General features: G+C 37.3%; 2 protein-coding genes and 1 long non-coding RNA gene across 4 annotated transcripts in view; 1 reads left to right on the forward strand and 2 right to left on the reverse strand.

Moving 5' to 3' along the window:
* LOC136258509 (uncharacterized) overlaps positions 1-4,057 on the reverse strand; it is a 17,573-nt gene extending 13,516 nt beyond the window's left edge. The window contains exons 1-2 of the mRNA XM_066051828.1: positions 3,955-4,057; positions 3,747-3,906 (exon numbers count right to left, since the gene is read on the reverse strand). The gene's annotated coding sequence lies outside the window, so the exon portion shown is untranslated. The remainder of the gene's footprint in view (positions 1-3,746; positions 3,907-3,954) is intronic.
* Positions 4,051-25,334, forward strand: part of LOC136258527 (uncharacterized) — a 21,599-nt gene continuing 315 nt past the window's right edge. Inside the window, exons 1-11 of one of the 2 annotated variants that reach the window (XM_066051843.1) lie at positions 4,058-4,218; positions 8,889-9,272; positions 10,148-10,186; positions 10,237-10,332; positions 14,939-16,719; positions 16,933-17,002; positions 17,197-17,304; positions 18,617-18,640; positions 19,960-20,241; positions 23,690-23,773; positions 24,082-24,108. In XM_066051843.1, coding sequence (XP_065907915.1) covers positions 8,909-9,272; positions 10,148-10,186; positions 10,237-10,332; positions 14,939-16,719; positions 16,933-17,002; positions 17,197-17,304; positions 18,617-18,640; positions 19,960-20,241; positions 23,690-23,773; positions 24,082-24,108 — 2,875 coding nt within the window. In that variant the 5' untranslated portion in view covers positions 4,058-4,218; positions 8,889-8,908. Of the gene's footprint in view, positions 4,219-8,888; positions 9,273-10,147; positions 10,187-10,236; positions 10,333-14,938; positions 16,720-16,932; positions 17,003-17,196; positions 17,305-18,616; positions 18,641-19,959; positions 20,242-21,042; positions 21,188-23,689; positions 23,774-24,081; positions 24,109-25,334 lie in introns of those variants that run through there. The other variant, XM_066051851.1, reaches the window with a different exon arrangement.
* Positions 21,413-25,334, reverse strand: part of LOC136258539 (uncharacterized) — a 7,309-nt gene continuing 3,387 nt past the window's right edge. Inside the window, exons 2-3 of the long non-coding RNA XR_010702817.1 lie at positions 25,137-25,258; positions 21,413-25,016 (exon numbers count right to left, since the gene is read on the reverse strand). This is a non-coding gene — a long non-coding RNA (uncharacterized lncRNA). The remainder of the gene's footprint in view (positions 25,017-25,136; positions 25,259-25,334) is intronic.

The raw sequence follows: 25,334 nt of genomic DNA on the forward strand, positions 1-25,334 counted from the left end.
GTCTTGCGACAGTGTGAGCAATTTAAAAACTCACTAATTAAAGGGTATGGCACCCGTTTCGCTCGCAAGTATTCATTCCAAGCAAAATGAGATGAATACTTGCAAACAAAATGGGCGCCACATTCTTTAATTAGCAAGTTTTTTAATTAGCAAGTTTTTTAATTAGCAAGTTTTTTAATCGCTTGCACTCTCGTGAGACAATGTTGCATATGAGCGGAACCGTACTTGCTGCTTAAAGAGGTTCCACTGTATATATGTCAATACAGTAGCTGAAGCATGCAATGTAATGCAACTTATGTATTTTAAAATTATATTTAAGTAGGGACCATAGAAACAAAAAGCAATGAAACAAGGGAGGTCATTTACACTTGCAACTATACTAGTGGACATTTAATTCCATTTAATCCCCTCCACAATTATACGTATGATAGAAGTAGGAAAGCTGCAGGTATAGATGACCTCCCTTGTTTCATTGGTTATTTTATATCTGTATGATCCCTACATGATCTCTACTCAAATATAAAACTTTACTTACACTTGTTTGTTTATTTAACATAATTGATTATTGGTGAATCGTTGCATGCCACATCAAAGGAAAGAATGGCTAGACAGTTATAAAATTCAACTTAACACATGCCCAACTATCAATTACTGGAAAGCAATGTGGTCATTATGCTTTGTTTTCCATTTTGTTCCACCTGTTATACAGCATTACAAATAAAGAACAGTACAAGAAATCAATCCAGTCACTTGGAAATTGTTAAACGCATCAATTTACTGAGAAGTGAAGCAGCCATTTTTCTTCATTTCAGGTATTCCACCCATTATACAGTGTTACAAACAAAGAACAGTATGACAAGCATCTCTGTAACTAATCCAGTCACTATGGAAATTATGGATGATGCTCATGACAGCCAGGTGCACCGAAGCCATCAAGCGTTACTGCGAATCAACACGGTAGTGGAGACACAAAGGAGTTAATCCATGATGGATACATTCTAGCTGCTGCGGTTCGGGAAAAGGCATGTCTCAGGATGAAGAGTCAAATAATGAAGAAATCAACTCCATGATGTTAACCATAGTTGAATTATGCTTGACTGAAGGCATCAGTTAGTTAGTCAGTTAGTAGAAAATCCATTAAAATTTTATAGAAACTTGATCATGAGGTCACTCTGAAGGCATTTTTTGGGCTTGGTAATGTCTAACCAATACCAAGCTGTTATGAAGGAAAAATGAGGCTGGATTTTGGTTGATATTGTTGGATAAGAAAGTCCAAACTCCCATGACCTGTACTACATACAATACCACCATACTGTATGATATACACAGTGCTTTGAAATCTACATACATCTACATACAGTATGTATGTATCAAAGGGTCATTGTGAGAAACTATCTAAGCCTTAGGCTAAATGCATAGATACATGTGTATAATAAAATAAGGCTAAGTTGTTGTGCATCACTGTACAGTGTGAACTTATGCCTAGTCTTACAGTCCTTCATCAATACAACTACATAGCAATTAGCCACATTCTGTAACTTGCCAACAGTATTATACAGTGGAACCTGTATTACGGTCACCTGGATTAAGTGGTCACCTTTGCATAACAGCCATGGACACGAGGTCCCAAATATTTTCCCATACAAATGTATGCATTTTTGACACGTCACTTGTCTATCGGCCAACCAAGAATTCGACTATGAATCACTGTATACATAAATTTCTCCTTCATATAGCAGTCACTACCTTTTATGGTGGCTTGGTAAGCCAACTGTCTGGCACCACAGCACCGTTTCAATTAATGAACAATTATCACCTTTCAATGAATGCTATATAACCTATCAGGCTTCATTGCTTAAACTTATTCAATAGCTATAACCAACATTCATAACACGTTCACCTTGTCCTTTCTGTACTAAAATATTACTGCATTGCAGTTGGCACGAGCCTGTTAATAATAATCACTCATTTATAATGGCCATAACCACTAAAATGCTGCTGACCACCTTATACAGGTTTTCTCTATAACAGCCACCTGTATATAAAGGCCAGATATACCTGTATATAAAGGCCAGATATACCTGGTCCCAAGGTGACCATTATAGACAGGTTCCACTGTAGTATGACATCTTCTAAGTGACAATTACGTACACACTTTATAACAAAACAGTACACAAGTCCACACATAATCCCAAGGGAAAGAAATGCAGTACCACTTGAAGTTGACCACAACAAGACCATGCAAAGCGCACAAAAAACTATGTTGACATTCATTACAGAAGACCTAACCATTAACTAAATTCAATGCTAGTAAGACATACAAGTGTATTAGCAAGCCACAATAAAAAAATCACCTGTAATTCACAAATATTAGTTAATACCTTAATACAGCTGTAAAATAATTATTATTGGTGTCATGTCACATGACAGCTATCCAATAGAGGGGATCCGATGTGATCATAAACAAGTCACTTGAAATACAGGAAGCTTGATGTGGAGATTGATGCTCATGGGACTCTGAAATTATTATAGCAAACAAATTTTACATGACAGAATTTGCCATTTCAATGCCAATGCAGTACGGTACCGCTCAAATGTAACATCTTGTGACAGTGCAAGTGACTTAAAATTTTGCTAATAAAAAAACCATGGTCCCTGTTTCGTTTGCGAGCGTTCATCCCATTTCATTTAGAATGAATACTCACAAGTGAAGTGGGTGCCATGCCCCTTACTTAGCAAGTTTTTTTAATCGCTTGCACTCTTGTGAGACCTTTTACTTTCCACCAAAAATTGAAAAGTAATTCCTGAATTTCCAAAAAAGACAGCAAATTATCTTGATTGATTCAAGTATCATACTGCACTTGGTACAATTGTGTTGGATTTGCTGTTAGAGACTATTTACCTAATTATCTACCATTGTGTGGAGCTACTTTTCTTATCAGGTCTTTAGTTCACACATTAATTCTACACATATTGCACAAAGATTTGAAAGTTTCTTCTTTTCACCAGTACAAGTATTAAAAATCTGCTTCCAAACAATTGTAGCTTATTTACTATCCAAAATTTGACTATTGTATCTTGAAAAACCAGCGACTACTTCATTATTGTATAGAGGCTTGTAATAATAGTGCATGGCTAACTAGTTAATGCTGTGATGATTTGTACTTATGTAACATATGATGCGAAGGGATGTGGTCATAAAAATGTACCACACTAGCCATTTTTGTAGGTCAAAAGAAATGTGATGTCTACTGCAACTAACCATGATAAAAGCTGGTAGTTTGAAAACTAAAACCATTAATAAACTTGGGCATGGAATAATCAGTTACTTTTCAGATGCTAAAATGGAAAGTGATATAAATTTCAAAGTCAGTTATTCTTTTCTGCAAAGCCCAAGCATTGATAAAGTACGACTAGTAGTTCAGGTAGTGATAAATTGATGCAGCAATATAGTCTGGCTGGCAGGACCAGCAGCTATAGTGTACAGAAATACTTTTGCCTGCCAATATTTTTGCCCTACGCTAAACCAGATTACATCGTGTAAAAATGATGTAATATAGTGCCACGCCTTCTTGCTAAACCAGTCTATAATTGTTTGAGTTTGATAGGAACTGGTGGTCAACCACAGTAAATGATTATAATTAAACCTCACTGCTAATGTGATAGCTTACACAACACTGTTGAAGCCTTATGAAAACTGTACGAGCTGGAACTTCAAATGGCTGGAACATTACTGCGAGACTTACTTAACCTAGTATAGCAGTCTGTCAGTCTTCTTCACTCAACTGTGACGTTTTCCAGGAAACACTTCCTTGAACACTTTGGGGGTACACGCCCACTGAACCTTCAGAACATTTAGGCAAGCGTCTAGGCCTTTATCGGATTAGTTTCCCCACGGTAATCCACCTACACAGGCGTCATGAGTGGCAAGTGACGTACGAATTGTTAACTCACCTTATACCATAGATTATGTTGTGGTATTCTCTCGCTTGGGGAAACAACTTTCCTCGAGGACTTTCCTCAAAAATTACCGGGCTGATGCATAGATGAGTGGCGCCTGCGGTTTTATTTTTATTGGTTTACGGGTGTATTTAACGGATTAGTGAAACGTTTTAATCAGCGGAGAGTAGGTCCCCAAACCATAGATACATGCCCAAACCGAAAGCGCTAAGAAGAAAGAAGAGCTGGTTGATAATTGCCTTCTTCACGCTCGATCAGGTAATTATAGTTATGATGCGTGATTTCGAACAGAATGATATAGCATAATGCAGTACTGCATGGTCACTGTAAAGTCAGTTTGTAAAGTCAGTCTACAATTGTGCAACGTATATTAACGAAGTCGATATTTATCCGGACACATGTGACCACCAGTATGATCCTAAAAAGGACCTTTGTGAGCATGGCAAGGGTAGTACGCAGCCTAAACTATCGGTTCTAACACGGATGACCCTTTGTAGCTATGCCAGCTAGAGTTGGAACACATTATATAGGTTGGAGTATTTGAAAAAAAATTCTTAATGGAGACTGGTTGGTAAGTGTTATAATTTCAATAGTTTCACAACTGAAATGTTCAAACGATCATCACAGATGTTTAAGTTTGGATTTTTTACATTTTTTTATGATTGATGCAGGCATCCGGCTTGGCTCAGTTTATAAGGCCATACCTATTTGATCTTATGTTGCGCTGGCCCGACCGACTGCATTTTTCTTCAAATGAAATAATTTTGAAAATCACGTGTGCAGATCACGTGTACTTAATTAAAGACAACACATCATCAGCACCATCGTGATATAGTCCAAAAGGGACCATTGAAGATCGTCCAATGCTCTAAAATTGTAGAATACGATGGGAAAGCTCTTTTGGAGATATCTGATGCTACTAGAAGAGTATGAAACCTAGATTTTTAACTGTGTATGTACTATTATAGCTACATTCATTATTTGCATTTTGTATGCTTGTGTTTAAAATTATTTTCAAACCGACCTACCTACCCAAATTTAAAATAATTTTGCCCACGCAACATAAGATCAAATAGGTATGGCCTAATGGTTAGGCCACTTCAACTAACTCTTGTTTCTCAGGCCTAATTCAGCCAAGTACAGGGTTGGTAGGTCGGTAAAATGAAAATGTTAATTTTTGCCAGCTGAAGAGGTAGCATCATGATTGCTGTATCACTTGTGAGTAGCTAGGCAGCTACACCATAAATTATATGATTAGATATTGAGCATTACTTTCTTTATGACAGCTTAAAGGTAACTTTGCAACCCCTTCGCGACATTTTTCACTGTGATCAATGATTAACATAAATGTTTTGTTCTGAAAAATATAGGGTCAGTTGGGCCCGAGAGACAAGATTTAGTTGAAGTGGCCTTACTAGGTTCGATATGGTGAAAATCAGTGTTGTACAGTGGAACCTCTCCTAAGAAACTCCCCGAATTAATAGTAAAAACCTCCACAAGAACAAAAATTTTGGTCCCAACAGGTCTGGTTAATACATTTATTTACCTCTGAAAGAGGAAAACCTCTATATTACAGCAAAAAGTAGCCAAAAATTCTGGGTCCCAAAATGTCCGTAATAGAGAGGTTCCACTGTACTCTATCACGATATGCATGATTAGAAACTATAGCAGTGTGTGCTCTATCATGATTGTTGAGCAATGACGTGCATGCCCTGAATACGGGCACCTACACTGGAGTAACTGGAGTACATGGTTTCCAATACCTATTATGTTTAGCAACCATTGCACTGCATGAATAAAGATATACGATTGATTATAGTAATTCAGTTGCCTTTTGGTCAGTTGTCATCTTGGTGGGAAGTCCACTAAACCATAAATTGTGTCCTTCTAATCACCTTCTATATGGTTACCTGCATGATTTCTAGATCTATATAATTGCTTGCATGTTTGCCGCAAAGCCAGGCGATAATTTAATTGCTCTGACATAGCTATGTGTGTTGTGGTGTGTTGTGGTGTGTTGTAGCTAGCTTTGGGAAGATAATGTAATGATGATCTCAATAATGCAAGCTATGAATTCAATCTGCAAAATTGGTTACTTATTTAAGTCATTTCCTGATCCATGAAAACCACATATTCAGCTCTGACGAAACTTATTTTAGTCCATTGCTAGTTGACTGTTTGTTCCTTGTCAATATTTTTTTTACATTAAAATATCAATGATTTTTATATTGTGGAACATGATCACTATAATAGAATTTTAGTGATTTTATTTCCAGAGAATGTATACTATGTACCACTTTCTAACCATCTATATTTTATAGCAAACACACAACTAGAATTCCATTCATTGCTGGATGGGAATGAACATTCGTACATGCATGTTACGTGTACATAATAGTAATACGGGCATCTGGGCTTTGCCTGATATGTACACCAGGCAGCCAGAGGGCCGAAGGCCTGAGGGATAAGGGAGGGCATATGTATCAGGAAAAAGCCCCAATTCCTCTTGTTACAGCTACTATGTAACACTTTCAATCCGTATTAGGCTAATAACCTGAAGTGTGGGTGATCAATCACCCAAGCCAATACGAGTGCCACCACTGGATACAGTATATTATATATACATGCCTAAAGGGTTCGATTATGGGTCAACAGCTGGACATTCTGACTAAGTTTGGTTATGATGAATGGACAAATCCTGAAGATATCATGGAGAATTTTGGTTGCGCGAGTTTAATATTTTATTCAATGCTATTATTGTCTATGGAATAATTATAGAGTTAACTAAAGGCCTAGATGGGTAAACTTGCTTGTAGAGTGGTTACTTTGTGTAGAGTGATAATTTCATGATGGGGATGTGATCAGTACTCGAAGACATACGGAAACATTTGATGAATAAGTTATAGCCTTAGCTCAGCATTTTTCAACTTGTAGGGTAGCGAGGATAATAAAACACTTTCCATTTGAGTAGTTTTCATGGAGTTGTGCATACTAATCACATGAATATTAATCAGTCCCCACGATCGGTTTTCACCTTAACGTCTATGAAATCACTGCCCAGATGTAGCCCAGTCTACATTCAGATGTAGCCCAGACAAAGTCGCCAACTGGGCTACACTGCGAATGTAGCCTGGGCAGCTCCTTTGATCTGAGGTGTGAAAGTGATGCCTACTATGTAAGTGATTGTGCTCACACGTACGTACACATGTGTGTGTGGGTAGGGGAGTTGTTTGGTATGAAGTTTTTACCAGCTTTTGCCTTGTTGCCTGAAGGTGGAATTGCCTGTATTTCCATGACATCAAGAGTAAATAATGGTAGAAGTACATCTCCATTATGTGTACTAGTAAATCTCAAATTTTTGATGACATGTACTGTATAGTGGAAAACTTCAACAGTATAAAACATTGGTGAATTGTTCTTTAATTTTTGCCTCAATTTTTTCTGCCAAAGTGTATTTTCTGCCGTCATTAGCCATATGCAATGTGTAGTGACATGTGGCAACACAGTGATTTGTCTAAGTTTTTTTGCCAATTGGATTTCATCGAAAGTTTTATACTGCTAAAGCTTATTTATGTGTGTATGTACATATGTCCATACATGTGAGTCTGATTAAAACTGAAACCAAAGTAATTATACTGTTGCAATACATAGTACATACATTGACATATTGTTTCTACATTATGTTATATGTACAATGTACAGTACTTCGCAGTCAATCACTATTAATTGTAAGTGGTTGTACTGGTACCGAGAGAGGCCATAAGCATCAACATAAAGGGGATGGAGTAATGGGTTGTTGGGGTGCTGTGATAGTGCTACGTACCCACAGCAGGCAGAATGAAACCATTTTGGATCATGTGATCAAATAGAACACGTGACCTGCATTCTTGGTACCTGCTGTGGTGGTGGGTAGAATGTATTCCCAATGCAAGCAGATTTCTGTCCTGCCTGCATTCCGGGGATATTCATGGTACACTATAAAAACATATCACCAACCCATTGTCACATTAGCTGGTTAAAAGAAACCAGCCAATGGAAAGGAGCCACCTAAATCACCATGAAAGGAAAACAAAGTTTAGGGAGGTGAGTGTTGGGAAAAATCGACAAGCTGCTACAAGTTAGTACTGTGAAACTGCAGAACTCTGATACTGCAGTACTCCACTACTACAGCACTATTTATATATAGGCTTAGCAAAGAAGATCAAACCAGACTTGTGTAGCTTCCCTTGAACAATACCAGAGACAGATAGATAACTCATGGGAGATCTACCCAAAGTAGTGTAAGTAAGTGAAATCCATAAACAGGTGAATTTCGTTACCCTATGAAATCACTGAACTTGAGCAAGGAAGGATTCCACTGCAGACATGACATACCATACCTATTAGAACTAACAGATGTACATATGAATAACTTAAAGGAATTTGTGGGTTTTCATAAAAATGTTTATCAATTCAGTTTGTACAATTAATGTAGTTAGGGTCTGTGTGGTATAAGTGTTTTAATATTTCCTCATTGCTTGTGGGTGGATAACATACATGTTTGTGTCAATATTTTATTTTTTGAAAAATATTTCAATTGATTTATATAACTGCAAGAAGAAAATGCCATACGTATATAGGAATAATCCTTGTAGTCCTATAATGGCACATGTTCCCTTTCACTCTTACCTGTGGTTTATTGTAACAACTAATACCCAGACAGATACAAAATCGTGCTAATGCATGTTCTAAACCGATTGTGAGTTTGTGCATTACTGTTTGATAAGGAAACCGACATTCAATTTATGTCTACAAAAGTGTACATTACAATGACCAGTACATGCCCAATTGGCATATACGTGCATGTAATTATATACCAGCTATGGTATTGTGTACCACCTTGCCGGTTGTATGATACTGTAAGTATTTAAATTCTTGTCATTACACAGATTAAAAAGCTTAATGAGTCATGGCTGACAAGCAATCTATTCATCGTCTGGTTGAGCACCGTGAAGAGTTAGCTAACACACTTGATCCACATGTCGATAGTTTGGTACAGAAGTTTAGTGACATGAAGTTACTCTCTCACAAAGACACAGCAAATTTGGAAGCTAAACCAAAGCAGGATAAATTACGAGTGAATTTCTTTTTAGATATTGTCCATGATAAAATGGAAAACAATGACAGCAAAAGTTATGATGAGCTAATCACATTTATGAAGAAGACCGAAGAGTATACTAGCCTGACCAATTTGGCTAACAAGATGACCAACCCAGAAGAGGTACCATTTGGACATCCAGTAGAGTCAGAATCCAGTTCTCAAGTTGTCCAAGGTGAGTACTAACTGCATGCACGTACATTGTACACACACGCACACACACACACACACACACACACACACACACACACACACACACACACACACACACACACACACACACACACACACACACACACACACACACACACACACACACACATGCATCACTACACATAGTGGTGTGTTGGCATGTGTCCAAGGAAAGTCTGCTGCATGGTCCCTATGTTAAAACATAACCAAAACAAAGAAGTTTCTCTTTACTTATATCCTGCAAAAGACAGTACTTTCTTACCACATTTTGTAACTATGTTAAACACCCAGACAAATTTCTCCATTAAGTATAAGTGTATACTTAGCCATACACACTCCAAACTAGAAACACTTACATTAGTTTTGAATTTTCAAACACATATGACAAGTCTAGATGGCTACTGCTGGCCTTGCCAGGCCCTAGCTTGTAGTGGTACAAGGATAGAGAGCATGATACATGCGGCTGGCCAAGCCTTTTCAAAGTGAAATTTTGTACACCTCATAGCTACAATGAATTGTGTCCCAATTTTGAACTGTTGTCTCTCCAATCTCTCTCCCTCTGTGCATGTGTGTGCACGCGTGCGTGTGGTGTGTGTGTGTGTGTGTGTGTGTTGAAGCATAGAACCATCCCCAATGTCTACCAAATTCATGGCCAGTACTACATAGCACAGAGTGATAAACTGTTTGGTGAAAAATTCATATGTGTAGTGACTACCCTCAACAAGTTATATGAATTGAAATCGATAGTCTGTCTAGAAATTAGTCATGTACTATTCCTAACACAAATTCTGTTGATGCAACAATTGCAATAGTGTGTATGAACATGTGTCATGGATCATTCTCTAATTTCTGTTTCAGAATTACTACCACCCCAGTATAGCCATCAAGTATCACAAGGTTTGGTTGCACTTTGCTGGCAGGAGTATTTATCTTTTATCCACTTGTAGAAATGGTGACGTCCAGTACATCCCACATATCATCATTACAGTGTAATGGTAATATGTCAACTGAACCAGTTACCCCAACAGAAACCACTGCTCCAGGTATTTGCATGCATTAATTGTTGTGGTTGTGTATATTGCGTGCAGAAATATATTATGATGGTAAGGTGGGGACAAATACTTTACTTTTTATGGTCAAACCACCACTTGAAAGTTTGTGAGCCCTGTGTTAAGTTTGGAGTTATAATGCAGTGAATCCCCAAGTTTAAAATTGTCTATTATTCAATAGAATTTTTTTTTTTTGCCAACTGTGTGCTTTGTGAATAAATTCTGTTTTACTGTCTGTTTACATTCAATTCTGAGCTGCCGTTTTTCCTTAATAGCTTCTTGCCACTTGGAAAAATATTTTAAGTACTGCAAAGCTCTTTAAATGCAGAACTGTTTATCAAATACATAAGTGACTTGATCAGCTTTACTAAAACAGTTATAACTTACAAATACAATAAGGTACAGAAGTGAAACTTGCACCATTGTGTTAGCCATAGGGAAATCATAGGGAAATCCGTTGCCATAGGGATATCCGTTAGGGAAATCCGTTAAGAAATGTTAGCCATAGGGAAATCCGTTGCTGAATGAGTTTTCCTTGTATCACCTTTTTTCACTAGATGAAATCAGTAAAGAAAGATTGATTGCATAGTATGTGATATAAAAAATGGCCATAACTCATGTATCCATTGGTATACTGTAACGAAACAATGATTTTCAAACTTCTCTTGACTCGTGATTTAGATGATATCCAGGTTTTTACCATTAGACCTTTTCTTTACATATAATAAAGCATTTTAAAAATTTATGGTATCAAGTGTTTTACCCATTGTAATCAATGCTTCATACCATAAAATTTAGACTCGTGCCATTATGTCATCCAGTCACATATACAAACCAGTTGTGGGGCTTCAGAATCTCACACTTTCCAGTAGTATTGGGTCAGCAATGTGTACATGTATTAAATGTAGACATATTAGTGCATTCATTATCAAACAGTATGGTAGTACTGTTGTAGGATCCTGTCCAAAAAGTGACATGCACCACTAAAGACACCATCTTTCTCCCATACAGAATAATATTAGCCCATCTACGTAACATCAAGTACAGCATTAATAACAAGAAAACATTTATAGGCAGTCAGATATAGAAAAAAATTTTTTTTTTTAAATTCACTGAAACCTGAATTTTCATCTGCCTGCCTGCCTGCCTGCCTGCCTGCCTGCCTGCCTGCCTGCCTGCCTGCCTGCCTGCCTGCCTGCCTGCCTGCCTGCCTGCCTGCCTGCCTGCCTGCCTGCCTGCCTGCCTGCCTGCCTGCCTGCCTGCCTGCCTGCCTGCCTGCCTGCCTGCCTGCCTGCCTGCCTGCCTGCCTGCCTGCCTGCCTGCCTGCCTGCCTGCCTGCCTGCCTGCCTGCCTGCCTGCCTGCCTGCCTGCCTGCCTGCCTGCCTGCCTGCCTGCCTGCCTGCCTGCCTGCCTGCACACGGCCACCATTTTATGCCACAATACTAAACTCACAAGTGGCATGACATTGGAGTTCTGACGAGTGTGTACCCTCTTTCCTTTTATCTTCAATCAGGCTGGTCCGTCATCTTCATACCATATCGAGGCATTAATTTTCCTTATCAACACTTTCCCTTGAGCAGCATATTTAGATGCCACAACATTATTTAAGGCACTTACACTACTGTAAGAGATACTGGACACCAGGTAGATACCTGTAACTTCACAATAGGTCCCATTAACGATCTTGGTTGATTAATATGATTTAATGCAGAGCCCACTCCTCTTAACAATGTGTTGACTCGATCATGATGACCACACCTCCTTATTATTGGTCTAGCTGTATTTTATAATGCTAGCATAGTGAAAATATGAAATAGTGACTAGAGGTGCACCGATATGGGAATTTACCAATTTTCCGATAACCGATATATTTACTACAAAATTACCGATTCCGATATCGATACCGATATTAGTAAAAATAACTGAGTGATATCAATGTGTATAAACAAAAATCAAATAGAAATAGAGAGAACTGTTAGAACTTTAATTGTTTGTTTAATCAACTAAATGCTTGTTGTACTTAATACTTAAGAGCATTTCTGCATGTTCTGGGCTTAACCTGCTTCTTTTTTCATTATATAGGTTCCCAACTCCAGAAAACAGCCGTTCAAATGGAACACTAGTCGGTGGAGCACTCAAAAACCACTGTGCCATATTTCCCAACAATGAATATCTTCTGCCATTATCATGCCACCACTTCAAAGGGTCACCTTTTTTTGTAGTCAATAAGTGGTTCTGATAAATAATTATCCACCATTCCTTCAGCTCCTCCTCCCACATCACTAGTTGCCCCAGCTTCCTCCAGTAGTTCAGTAAAACACTCCCATACTTTGCTAGATGATGACTGATCATTGTCCTCTGAAGTGGTGGTATGATCATGGCGTACCCTCTTATTAGGGGGTGCATCAGTACCTCGCAAGTATCAATCAAATATTCTGTAGCCAGTTGTGGTGTTTCTGTTTCCATGAAAAAGTGATGCTTGAATCGTGGATCTAGAACAGTAGCAACACAAAGCTCATCTATCTGCTCAATGCCATCGAATCTGCATTCCAATGAGGTCAGCATCTCTGATTTCATGGTTCTTATTCCAGCATCATCATCATGTTTGTTAAACATTCTTTTCAAGATCTTTACCAATGGTATCACAGCTGAAATGCTTGCTGAATTTGTTGAGATCATCTTGGTTACTTCTTCGATTGGTTTCAGAAGTGCAATTAGTTTTCTAATTATATCAAGTTGATAGCTGTTCAGCATTGTGATACCACCATGCTCAGTGGAATAAGCAGCCAGTGCCGTTTTTTGCTCATAGATGGATTCAAGCATGAAGAGTGTCGAGTTCCATCGTGTTGGTTCATCTTGCTGCAATTTATGTTTTGGTATATATCAAGATGCTCACGTATTTCATCCAGTAAATTATAGGCAACTGTTGAATGCTTAAAGTGGCCTACAATACTTCTTGCTACAGCCAGAACATCAATGATGACCCGCTGTGACATCACACCATCATTAACAACTAGCTGAAGTGAGTGCACAAAACAACCAAACCCACTCAGATTAGCATCTTTGATGGCCTTCTTCATGTTGCTAGCATTATCAGTCAACACTAAATGGATTTGTTCCTTTGATATCTTCCAGTATTCAATCATTGACTCTATGCTTTCACATATCTTTTCCCCCGGGTGTGACCCATCTAAATGTTTTACATGTAAGACTGCAGATTTTCTCATAAAACTATCTTCTAACCAATGAGCAGTGAGGCTGATCAATGATTGGTTGGTCAAGCTAGTGCTCCAAACATCAGTGGTTAAACTGAAATATGTTACATCTTTCAATACCACAGCTAGCTTTGAATTGATAGCACTTGCAATACCAGGGACAACATCCTCAGTAAAGTAGCGGCGACTTGGCAATGTGTATCTGGGTTCCAAGGTCTTAAGCAATGCAGTAAACCCTGTGTCTGATACAATTGAATATGGTTGAAAATCCAAAGCCATCATTTCAGCTATCTTATGATGCACACAAATTGCACGGGGATCATTGATATCCCATGCTTTTGACGTTGCCTCTGTTTCTACTAGTGATAACTGTTTCATTCCTGTTTCCTTTGGATCCTTCCACACGTTCTTTTCAGCTGCTACTTTCTCTTTCAGCTCCTGCACCTTCTTCTTCTCTTCATAGTCTTTGAAATCTATAGGGTGCTCCCTCCTCAGATGGTGTATTAAATTGGAGGTGTTAAAAGCTTTAACTGTGAGGCCACCACGGGATACATCATTCTCATAACACTGGCAAACTGTGAAACGCTGGTTGCACTTAGACACTTTAAAGTATTCCCAAATAACTGCCTTGACACGTGGCATCGTTACATGCACCTGATTTCAAGCGCATGCGTTATGGTAATGGCTTGATGGGCACCGAGTTAATAGCATTTCTCTTGCCAGCTTTAAATAAAAATGCTTTTGGCATTATATATTACAGACACTGAGCTACAAAAGCAATTTTTTGCACTAGCGTATGCTTACCTTTCTTGCATATCATGTGATGTAGGCTTTTATTGGTGCGTAATGCAGGCGGTCTACACTTACTGAACGATCGTTACGAAGCGATTTCACAAGGTGCATGTTTAATAATAATAAGTATAATAATGTTATACATATCGGTAATTTCGACTGTGTTTTACCGATAACGGATAATGCATATCGGTACCGATACCGATATTCATATTGGTGCACCCCTAATAGTGACATGCCCCTGAAGGCTGACTCGAGTTACTCTAATACAACAGTCACCCTAATAGAACAGTCACATGCTTATAGCTGTATGCTAAGACAAAAACAGAAAAAAAAAACTAAACAAACTTGTATACTTAAAAATTATTAAAAACAACAAAAGCAGTGAAACAAGAGATGATGGTGGTATTATGGTGGATAAATCCCTATTTTGGCATTGAACGAAAACAACTACTGTAACATGCTAATGTAGGGATTTTCTCACAGAGCTATGCTGTAATACCAGCATTCTTCTCTTGTTTCACTACTTTTTATTGCTTAGATCCCTACTTCTTTTTTAATTATATACTTGTGTTACTGTACTTAATCAACAGATGTAACAGATGAAGGAGATCTTTTGAAAGGCATAGCAGAAAGAAAAAGTAATGTTGTCAAAGTGCGATATTCAACAGTGCTGTGTACTGGAGAGCCAAAAGCCGGGAAAACAAAATTCTGTAAATTACTAATGAACAAGACTACACAATCACCTGGTAGTGGTGACTATCACACTGTGTTTGTTAAGAAACATGGAGAGTCTAGTTGGATGGAAATTAACCTTGAACATTTAGAGATATTGATAGACCAGATTAACCAGAAGCAGTGCCCTACAAAGCCTACTACAGCAATGAATTCAAAAGAAATGTTTGACATTCTCATCCTGCTAGATATCAATGTGCCATCGTCAACCATCTGTCTACTTCAGCCAGCTATAGTTACATTCGTCACTTACAAATTACGTGGACAAGAAGATGGTTTGTGTGCTAGATCACATCAGTTTATAAAAGAGCTAATGTCAACTAATTGTTTTGGAAAGAAATTTAAATTTGATGAACTTGAAATTGCAGGTAATCCTGAGAAGGCTTTTTACACGGCTTTTGTAGGAACACGTTTTGATGACGACAATAGCTTGGAAATGCTGTACCATAAAGAAGCTACCAAGGTCAACGAAAATGTCCAAAACTTGAAAGCACATATCAATTGTTCAGTATGTGAAATTCCACTTTCTCTCTGGTATAATAAAGATAGCTACTTGCATGTTGTTAACTTAGAAAGTAACGAAGATGAAAATATTTCTTTAATAAGGGATCGTTTGGAAGAAACAGTTTCACAGAATTCAATTCATCAAATACCAGTTAGTTGGGTGATTTTAAGCCTTAAAATACAAAAATTTTGCCATGAACAGAAAGCACAGTATTTAGAATACAGAATTGTATTTGAAGAGATATGGAAAACTGAATGCAAGATGTATAGTGAACCGGAATTAAAACTTGCTTTGAAATTTTTTCACCATCATGGAGTTTTGTTTCACTTTGACACTGTTGAAGGTGCAAGAGATTTTGTATTTACTCGCTGTTGCTGGATGTTTGATAAACTGAAATACTTACTCACTGGATTTAAAGATAAAGAAAGAAATTACGATGCTAAAGAACTTTTGATGAAAGAAGGAAGATTGAATACCAAGATGGTCAGGGAAATAGAATTTGATGGCCCTGGGAAAATGACGCTTACTACTTTTATCAATTTACTTGAACATTTGAAATTTGTAGCTAAAGTGAATCAAACGGAGTATTTCATGCCCAGTATTTTAGAATCATATGAGAACAAAAAAGGCTTATTTGACAGTTATGGTAATAAATGCCATGATGCGCTGTCAATTACATTTTTGTCTGGGTCACTGCATCGCAGTGTGTTCTGTTTTCTTGCAGCGTACATACTAACAAATATGCCAGACAAATGGTCGAAGCCTTGTTACGATGAACAAACAGGACAGCAGTATACATTTAAAGATATGATAACATTTTCTATAGGTGTTGATAATCACGTTTGTATCATTGATAAAGTCTTTTCCCTTGAGGTTCAGATTTATACCACCGACTCTAAAGGATGTGATCAAGTCTTACACATAGATGTTTTTCGAACCATAAAAGAAGCTTTGGGGGATGTCTGTAAAAGCTTGGAAATACCACCCGAGGATTGCAAATATGGATTTTTGTGTACCAAATGTAATTCAAATGACCACTTGATGATACTGAAAGATTTTAATGAACGCCACGCTTATTGTAGTAAGAGTAACCGAGCACTGCATTTATCAGACCATCACATCGTTTGGCTTGAGGTTTGTATGTATGTATGTATTATTATGCACATGTGACCATATGCATATGTTATATGTACTGTAGCCATGTAAATGTATTATTGGTGTTGTTGTGTACGGGTATTTTGCATGAAATTTAAATTTTTATATTTAACACATAATTGTGCATGAAGTCTTGAAGACTTGACAGTTTATAACTATCCTCTTTGTACCATTTATATGTGGGATGCACAGGTAAACCAACTGAATCAAGCAGTCTCACCATTACATGAACAAGCTACTACTGATTCAGATGCTGTAACAGGTTAGGACTGTATAGTGGTCTGGTGTATATCTTATTAACATTGTCATGTTGATGTTCAGTTAAGTGAACCAAGTACTTATATTGACATGTGCATATAAGAATTTGTGACTTTAAAAATGTGCCTTGTTATGGTAATACACTGATTATACAAACGCTAGTGTTGTGTAGTAACTATGTGCATGGTTTTCTTGCAGATGGAAGCATAGTTCTTCCTGGTGCACGCAGCTATGTCAATGAGGATTTTAGCTATAGAATGCACACAGATGGTACGCCTACCAGTGCCCGGCGACTCTCTGATCCAGGTATTATAGACATGTGCATGATATTAACTGACACTGTCTGTATTTGATTATGTACCATGAAATGTTACAAAAGAAAATCTGGACTTGACCACTACCGAATTGTAAATCTGTGATCATATATTTTTGTGACCATCACTGGGTAGCTTTTTGAACCATTATTAGTATTCTGCTATTAATAATTAAACTAGTGCAACAAAAAATAATTTTTTAAATGAAGTAGGGTTCCAGCGATAAAAAGTAGTGAAACAAGAGATGATGGTAGCTATGAGGGAAAATCCCTAGCTACTTGGCATTGTAACAATGTAGGAAAATCCCTACTTATAGGTATTGTAGGAGTAATGCCAAAGTAGGGATTTTCCCACATTGCTACAATGCCAAGTGCATAACTAAGGATTTTCCCTCATAGCTACCATCATCTCTTGTTTCACTACTTTTTATCGCTGGAATCATACTTCGTTTTAAAATTTGTTGCACTAGTTTGTTGACCTTTTTGCCAGAGCATACGTAGCTATGAAATACACGTGTGGCTGTGATTGCTGTATTAGAGTATCTCAATCTCACCACTCAGCTACGCAGTAGATCAAGCTAGTGGGTGTGGTATAATGCCTTGTTTTCTTATGAAGCTACAGTGGATTGTTGTCGTGGCACATTGTGATGGTTTAAGAGAGCATGGCAATTGTTTTGAAAGTACAGCTTAGCTGCTACCCGATACTAAAGTCTGTTAAGCAACTTCGTGGCATCTAAATATGCTCCTTCAAGGAAAGTGTCATTAACACCTTGGTATGGTTTCCATGAAGAAAACAACCATTTAATTGAAAATAAAAAGAATGGCAAATCGCGGAAGGCAAACATTCGTCACAACTACAAAAAAGCACAGCCCATCAGTGAGTTTGTCGCTGTGACATCAAGTGGTGGTCAGGTGCTACTTTGTTCGGTCTCTAGTCTTGTGACTAAGGTCAGGTTGGCAGGCAGGCAGGCAGGCAGACGAAATTTCAAGGTACAGCATTTTTTTTTAAAAATTAATATCCGGACTCCTGTGAGTGTTTTCTTGTTTTTAATGCTGTAATTGATGCTGAAAGGAGTAAGACTATTCCATAAAGGTGATTTTCGCCATGTATGAAACATATTTCCATGATGGTTTTTAGACATGGCTTTTTTTAGTGGCGCATGTCACTTTAGGGAAACCTTACTAAACAGTATGACCGTACTGTTTGATACTAAATAAAGTAAATGTATTATTATGACTATAGGCCTATCATACATACATAGTCATTTATTTATTTAATACTGATGTGAATATTTTCTTTAATAGGTGAAACTGAGATACTTGGAAAAGGTATGTGTTGTATATGTGTTTATGTTGTGTAAGATAGGTAATTAGATCAGTGCTTTGATAGCCACTAAAGCTATAATAACACATTAAAAATGTTAGTATGTTTACATGTATCATGGAATATATATTTCTCACTGACTATTTTCAAGGTCAGCTACATGGAAACATGCACATACATATTTGTAACTGTGACTAAACTAATGCCCTTATCTCAATATTCATAGTCAACGACTCGTGTGTTTGTACAAATGGAGCCTTTTAATGTACTGACTTGCTTATACATATGAACATATGTCAAACAAGTATAAGGAAAAATTAAGAATTTTAAATTCAATTAGGAACCATAGAAAAAAGTAGGGAACAAGGGAGGTTGCCTATACCTACAGATATAAGTACTAGTGGACTTTTCCATGATTCTGTCTATACTTATGACTGAATTAGGGATTAAATGTCCACTAGTATTTATATCTGCAGGTGTAGGTGACCTCCCTTGTTTCCCTACTTTTTGTTTCTATATATGATCCCTATTCGAATTTAAAATTCTTAATTTTCCTTATACTTGTTTGTTTATTTTTTTGTAACATTATTATGACTGGTGAACCCGTGCTTACCGCATCAAAAGGAAGGATGGTGCCAGAAGTAATGTTTTCGACTGAACACGTGCTCCGACTATGAATTACTGGCTAGAAAGTGAAGTGGCCATCACGCTTCACTTTCAGCTATGTTCAGCCTGTTACACAGGTCTGCAAATGAAGAACAGTAGGAGAAGCACCTCTGCAATCAATCCAGTCACCATGGAAAATACGGATGATTCCCATTTACAAATGTAGGGAAGCCATCGAGCGACCGTCAGCGAAAAGAAATGGGACACAAAAGAGGACAAACATAAGTTCATGGTGCATGCATTGTATGTACTGCAGTATTCCAGAAGACACCTGTCTGTCAGGTTGAGGCAACGTTGAACAGTGGAAAAATCAAGCCTGTAGCCTTGAGTTAAGCTAATCTGAAGGCATCAGTCATGCAGTCAGTACACAATTCCACTAAACAAAACAAAAAATGTAGCAACTTTTTGGAAGTGTTTCGGGCCATACTGAAGGCACTTTTGGGCTTTGTTGTACCTAACCAATACTGCCAAGATGTCATGAAGGTATCGTGAGACTGATTTTAGGGGATGTGTTTGGCCAGTCCAAACCTTCATGATACAGTACTAATGTATCTTTCATAATTCTAATAGAACATACACCTATTCCCAATCAATCAATTTATTAAAATGGTACAGATAAACAGAGGTACACTATGTTATCATTTTCAACATTTGACAGGTAGTGACTGCCCCACTCTCAGACTTCTACACCGGTTCAAAAAGGAAATTTCAAAGAATTGGTTTGATCTAGGAGTAGAGCTGATAAATGACAGTGCTAATGAACTAAATAATTTGCAAGAAAATCACCCCAAGGATGCTGAAAAGTGCTGTTCCAAGATGTTTCAGCTGTGGCTTAAGAAATGTAGTGAAGCAACTTGGAATCAGTTGATTAAAGCCTTGAGAGTTCCAGGCATTGAAATGTTTGAATTAGCTAACAAGATTGAATCGATGTTATTGATGGGTATGTACAGGTGTTTGTATGTATGTACATGTGTGGGTGTCTGTAATGTTAATCAAGTTTAATTGTAAACTAGTACTATGAGCCCCCTACAGTTTGATTGTTGATAGTGTACAATGCGTGCATATTGTATCTTGTGATGTTAAGTGTAAAAGAAACAGCAAGTGGTGGTACTTTTTACTTTACATTACAAAGGCAACTACACACCCTGGTACCTTGGAGGTGACAGCAGTAGTCATCAACGCATCTTCTTTAAAATCCTATTAAAGTACACATTTATTCCATTTAGCTATGTGACAAAAGCACCTGTAAACCACACAATGGCTTTTTTTTTCAAAGTATCTGCAACCTAGCTGTTTCTAACTTCTGATCCCAGCAATATTCTTCTGTGGCGAGTCAACCCCAATCCCCCACAAGATCATGTGGGACCATGTGTTGCTTAAGTAATTATTCTAATTTTTTTGCTAGTGTGTATCCTCACTCCTTATTGTACCATATATTTATGCAAAGTTCATCTTATGTGCTTTAGTCTGACAATTGCAATGCTAGCTGTAGCATTGAGGTAAGGTAACTCTGGACCCATGAATTTCTACTCGTTGAGATGTAGCCAACCACAGAAAGGTTTACCCACAAAATTTAATATTACAAATTTGTTTTTTTTTCACAAACCCACATACCACTAAAATTTTATCCACGGTATTTAATATGTTTATGGCACATGCACCTTTATAGTGGAACTATAATGGACACTTTTATGTCCAAAATTTTAGACTTGTGTATAATTATTTGCTTCCTCTTACTCAGGGGTTTTCCTCTTTTGGAGGTAGTAATGTTTGGAGCCAGACTTGTTGGGACCAAAGCCTTTGTCCTTATTGTGTGGATTTTTCTATTGTGTCAGATTTAATAATTGTAATAGGATGCTATCTAATACTGTATTTTATGTTTCATTACTGATTTAGTAAATTAGCTTAACTCACTGATTACCGACCATCTAAGCTTTAACGTATTACTCGGGCATCCGACATCGTAGAACAGCAAAATTTCCAATGGAGCTGCATCTATTTTTTCCCAACACTCACTACAAAAATCTATTCCACAATACGAGAATAGTACCTATTATTGACCAATTCCAAGAAATGGACCATAACTTGCTATGAATTTGTGCAAGTAATACAACTATGCAAACAACTTAACCACTAACATGACAAGGGTCTACACCTAAAAAATGAATCAAATTGAACATTCTGTTCAAGAAATATGTACACATTTAGTTAAATAATTTTTACATGCATTCACATAATACTTCACACATGTACATGTAGGCCATAATCAACTTGTAAACACTAGCTAGTTGTTCATTCACTTGTTCTCATTAGTACATGCAGTCCACACATTCCCTCATCAAGTTTCCAGTGGGATAGATGAGGTAGTTACAGTCCGGATCCATGTTGCACCTTGATAATCACTGGATATCTGCCTGTTTAGCTATCGGTATCATCATCTTCACCATTTCTGAGTCAAATATGGTTCAGGTACCACTGGTGTCTTCAGCTTATTTTACAGATTTCTGAAGCTTCCTTTCTTTCTGCTTATGTACTTCCCTCTTTTTTACTTTGCCTTCTTTCTCTATGCCTTGTTCTTCTTCTCTGTTTCATCTTCTAAAATTACCACTAAAGCATACATAAAATATTTCTGATGTATATATGCAAAATAATTACAGCAACACGCAACACCCTGACTGATTAGTTATTTGTTTACACCCCAAGTACTTATGTCATACTGGAGCACATAGAGAACATGACAACACCAGTAGTCACAACATCCCTAACTACAGCAACACAATTACATGCTGCAAGATCTGACATTCCAAATCCATATAGGAACAGAAGAGGATAAAAATTGTATTACGTACCATCAAGGCTGACCCAAAAGGCGATGGTGCAACCACAGCCCCTAAAACTGACAGTGTTACCACAGCCAAAAAAATTACAATATACCATCATCAAATGTTGCTGCTTTCAAATAGCTATCATTATTTTGTCTTTGTACAGAAATTTAGCTGATAACTAGCTCACTAGATATTCAGACAAAAAGCACTCCAAACTTTTCACAAGATCATTTGTTGCTCCTATTTGATTTTTCTTGATTGCCATAGATTGTTATACAGTACTTCTCTAACTACCTGTTTTCTCAGTCCCAATCTTGCCAATGTATTTATCTTGAGATTTATCTCCCTCAGGTATCAGGTAGCTAATTTTATTGTGAATGAGGGCCATTCAGGTTTTGTCTGTGGTTCAGCCATCCAGAATTCTATATTTACACAGTACTGTAGATGGAACACCATGTTGTCCTTCTGCTTCTCCCATTCAACAAAACCACATTCATTGCAAAGCTAATCAACTTTCAGTACTGCCAGGCAATTCATCAGCTTGTTGTGCCAGTTAAATGCCATTACGCTTTGTGCCTTTCCATGTTTGATTTCTTGTCTTTATGACATTGTAAGAGTGCTGGATATTCCAAAGGGAGGTTCAACAGTCTTTTAACTTGCATGTTCATAAAATCGCGTAATTATTTGGATACTACTGGTTGATAATTGGTGATGGTCGATAATCGATGAGTTACGCTATCCTTTCTACTTACATTTTGCTTGCAAATTTGCAATAGAATATCTATCATTTACAATTGAATAAATTTCACTGAAACTGCTGCCAAAAATCATTATTAATCCAACAACTGAATGTGTTACTGTATAATACTCTCAATAGCAGCTCGACGTATTATATTGAAATACGTCAAGCGATTAGCCAATAGAATTAGTATTACACTTGTTTGTCAAGGTCCCTTGACAAAAATCTATAATACTAATTTGATTGGCTAAAATAGTGTGGTGTATTTATATTAGAAGTAAATGTCCGACTTGACAACTATTGTTACCATAGTGATACATGCCCAAGGCATAACAACAATATGGTTGCTTAGCACCGGTTGCTAGGTAACGGTTGCTAAGTGTGATTGATCTTTTTCGGTGGTTATTTGTTGAATTTCTGTTGCCTAGTAACAGTTGCTATGGTTGTCGGATTAATTTGCAATAGGACGGATGGTTGTGGTATTCAGGATTAATAGTTCTCGCATTGTAAACAGGAAGGAAATAGTGCTCGGCTTCGCCTCGCACTATTTTACTCCTTCCTGTTTACAATGCTCGCACTATTAATCCCGAATACCACACCCATCCGTCCTATTACATATACAAATTCCAATGCTATACGTATAATTATTTTGTGGTAGAGAGATATTATCTCTATATATAGTGTGCATACATACATACATACCTGCTAACTATACTTCCATCTCCATTACTGTAACAGTATCTTCCATTACATCTTGATACTGTTAATGTATAATACTGTTAATGCATGATACTATTAATGTAAAAGCTATTATGTATTTACAGAACCAGTGCAAGTTAAAACCGCTCCAGTTGGCATTTATTATATGGACACTCAAAGATATAAAAGTTCTCCTGTTACTAATACAGGTTAGTATATCTTTTAAACACAACTGCTATGCAATGCATACATTATACTCACTGTAATTTAACAGTGTGCCTTGTGACAGCCTTAACATGAGCTGTGTTACAATGCAAGGTCATTGGTGATGACCATGCATGATAGCAGTATTGAATGAGAATTTTATTCACATGCATCTGACTTGTTCTTATTTGAATAAACATGTTCAGTACTGCAGTGATCATTTGATACACTGCTATGGCATGGCGTTTATTTGTAATGCATAATTTTTGTATCTATCAAATGCAACATAATTATACTCTATTTTGTCTTATAGGCTTTTATATGGAGTTACAAAAGCCAAGTAAGTCTATAACACATACTAATGGTACACACGTACGTATATTGCTGCACACTGTACACAACAAGGTGATGTGTAGACCAATTATATTAGACCACAGCAATTGCTTATCTTTATTCTAAATTGAATTATGTTTTGTTTTTACTGTAAATAATTTTCAATGACATCTTAAGGGTGCTAGCAGCTTTTTGAAGCCACACAAAGGCTGTTCTTTTTACCTTTGATACAGGCACAAAGGAAGTTACAGGAATCTAAACTACTGCTTCAAAGATTGACCTAACTTTCTACTATACAGAGACCAAAGTATAAGATTGTACCTTGTTTCATTCATGCGCTATAGTCCCTCAAAGTTAACCCATACATTTTTTTAATTCTGAGATACTGGCTGCTTGCACAGGCATCAAATTCGCTGTAAAGATACTTCAATAAACTTGTGGAAACTTAGTGCATGGATTCGTCTTTGCACTTCTTTTTTCTTGAGTTATAAAACAAAGAACGAGTGCCTGCAAGCAAACTTCGACTTCCGGGCCTTGTAACTTCGTGCTGGATCACAACAATTATAATTCCATGCATTAAAAATTTGCAAATTTATCACTGATGGCCCACCAAAAGTTTGGTAGAGATCTGACTATCGTGTATTCCAGAATATCACCTTTTACAATTCAGTGTAGAACTTGTGCACACTGACCAGTTATTGCAACAAATTCCAATAAACCACAAATTCCAACTTTATCAAACAAGTTATAAATGAAGTTCTGAACAAAAGAAAAGCTCTTGTTCCTTTTCTTTACACACTGGGACACCTTTCTGTTGCTTGTGGAGTTGCCAAGCCTGCTCTTCAATAGGTAACACCTAACGCACAGTCAGCATCTTGTAATGGGTGATAAATCAAACTGGAACATTGTCACTACCTAAAAACAGGTGTACAATTACAGATATAACTTACCAGCATACACTATCACTCGAGAAAACACAGGAAGAATGTGTGTTGGCTACAAATGTTCGTATGTGTCTTCAAAACTAACACTTACTTTCAGGCTAATTCACTCCATTGTCACTCTTGGGCACCCAGCTACAGGCAATCATTTTCGTGATGGTTTTACAAAGAAACAGGCTGTTTCTTGTCCAATTTCTTTGGCGCAAAAACTGCCACCTAACACGGATACTTTGAGTATGCGTAATATGATGTAACAGCTACATGTGGTTATGTGGGTTCTCCCTTGAATGGC

This window comes from Dysidea avara, chromosome 1 (assembly GCF_963678975.1).
Source record: "Dysidea avara chromosome 1, odDysAvar1.4, whole genome shotgun sequence".
NCBI lineage: Eukaryota > Metazoa > Porifera > Demospongiae > Dictyoceratida > Dysideidae > Dysidea > Dysidea avara.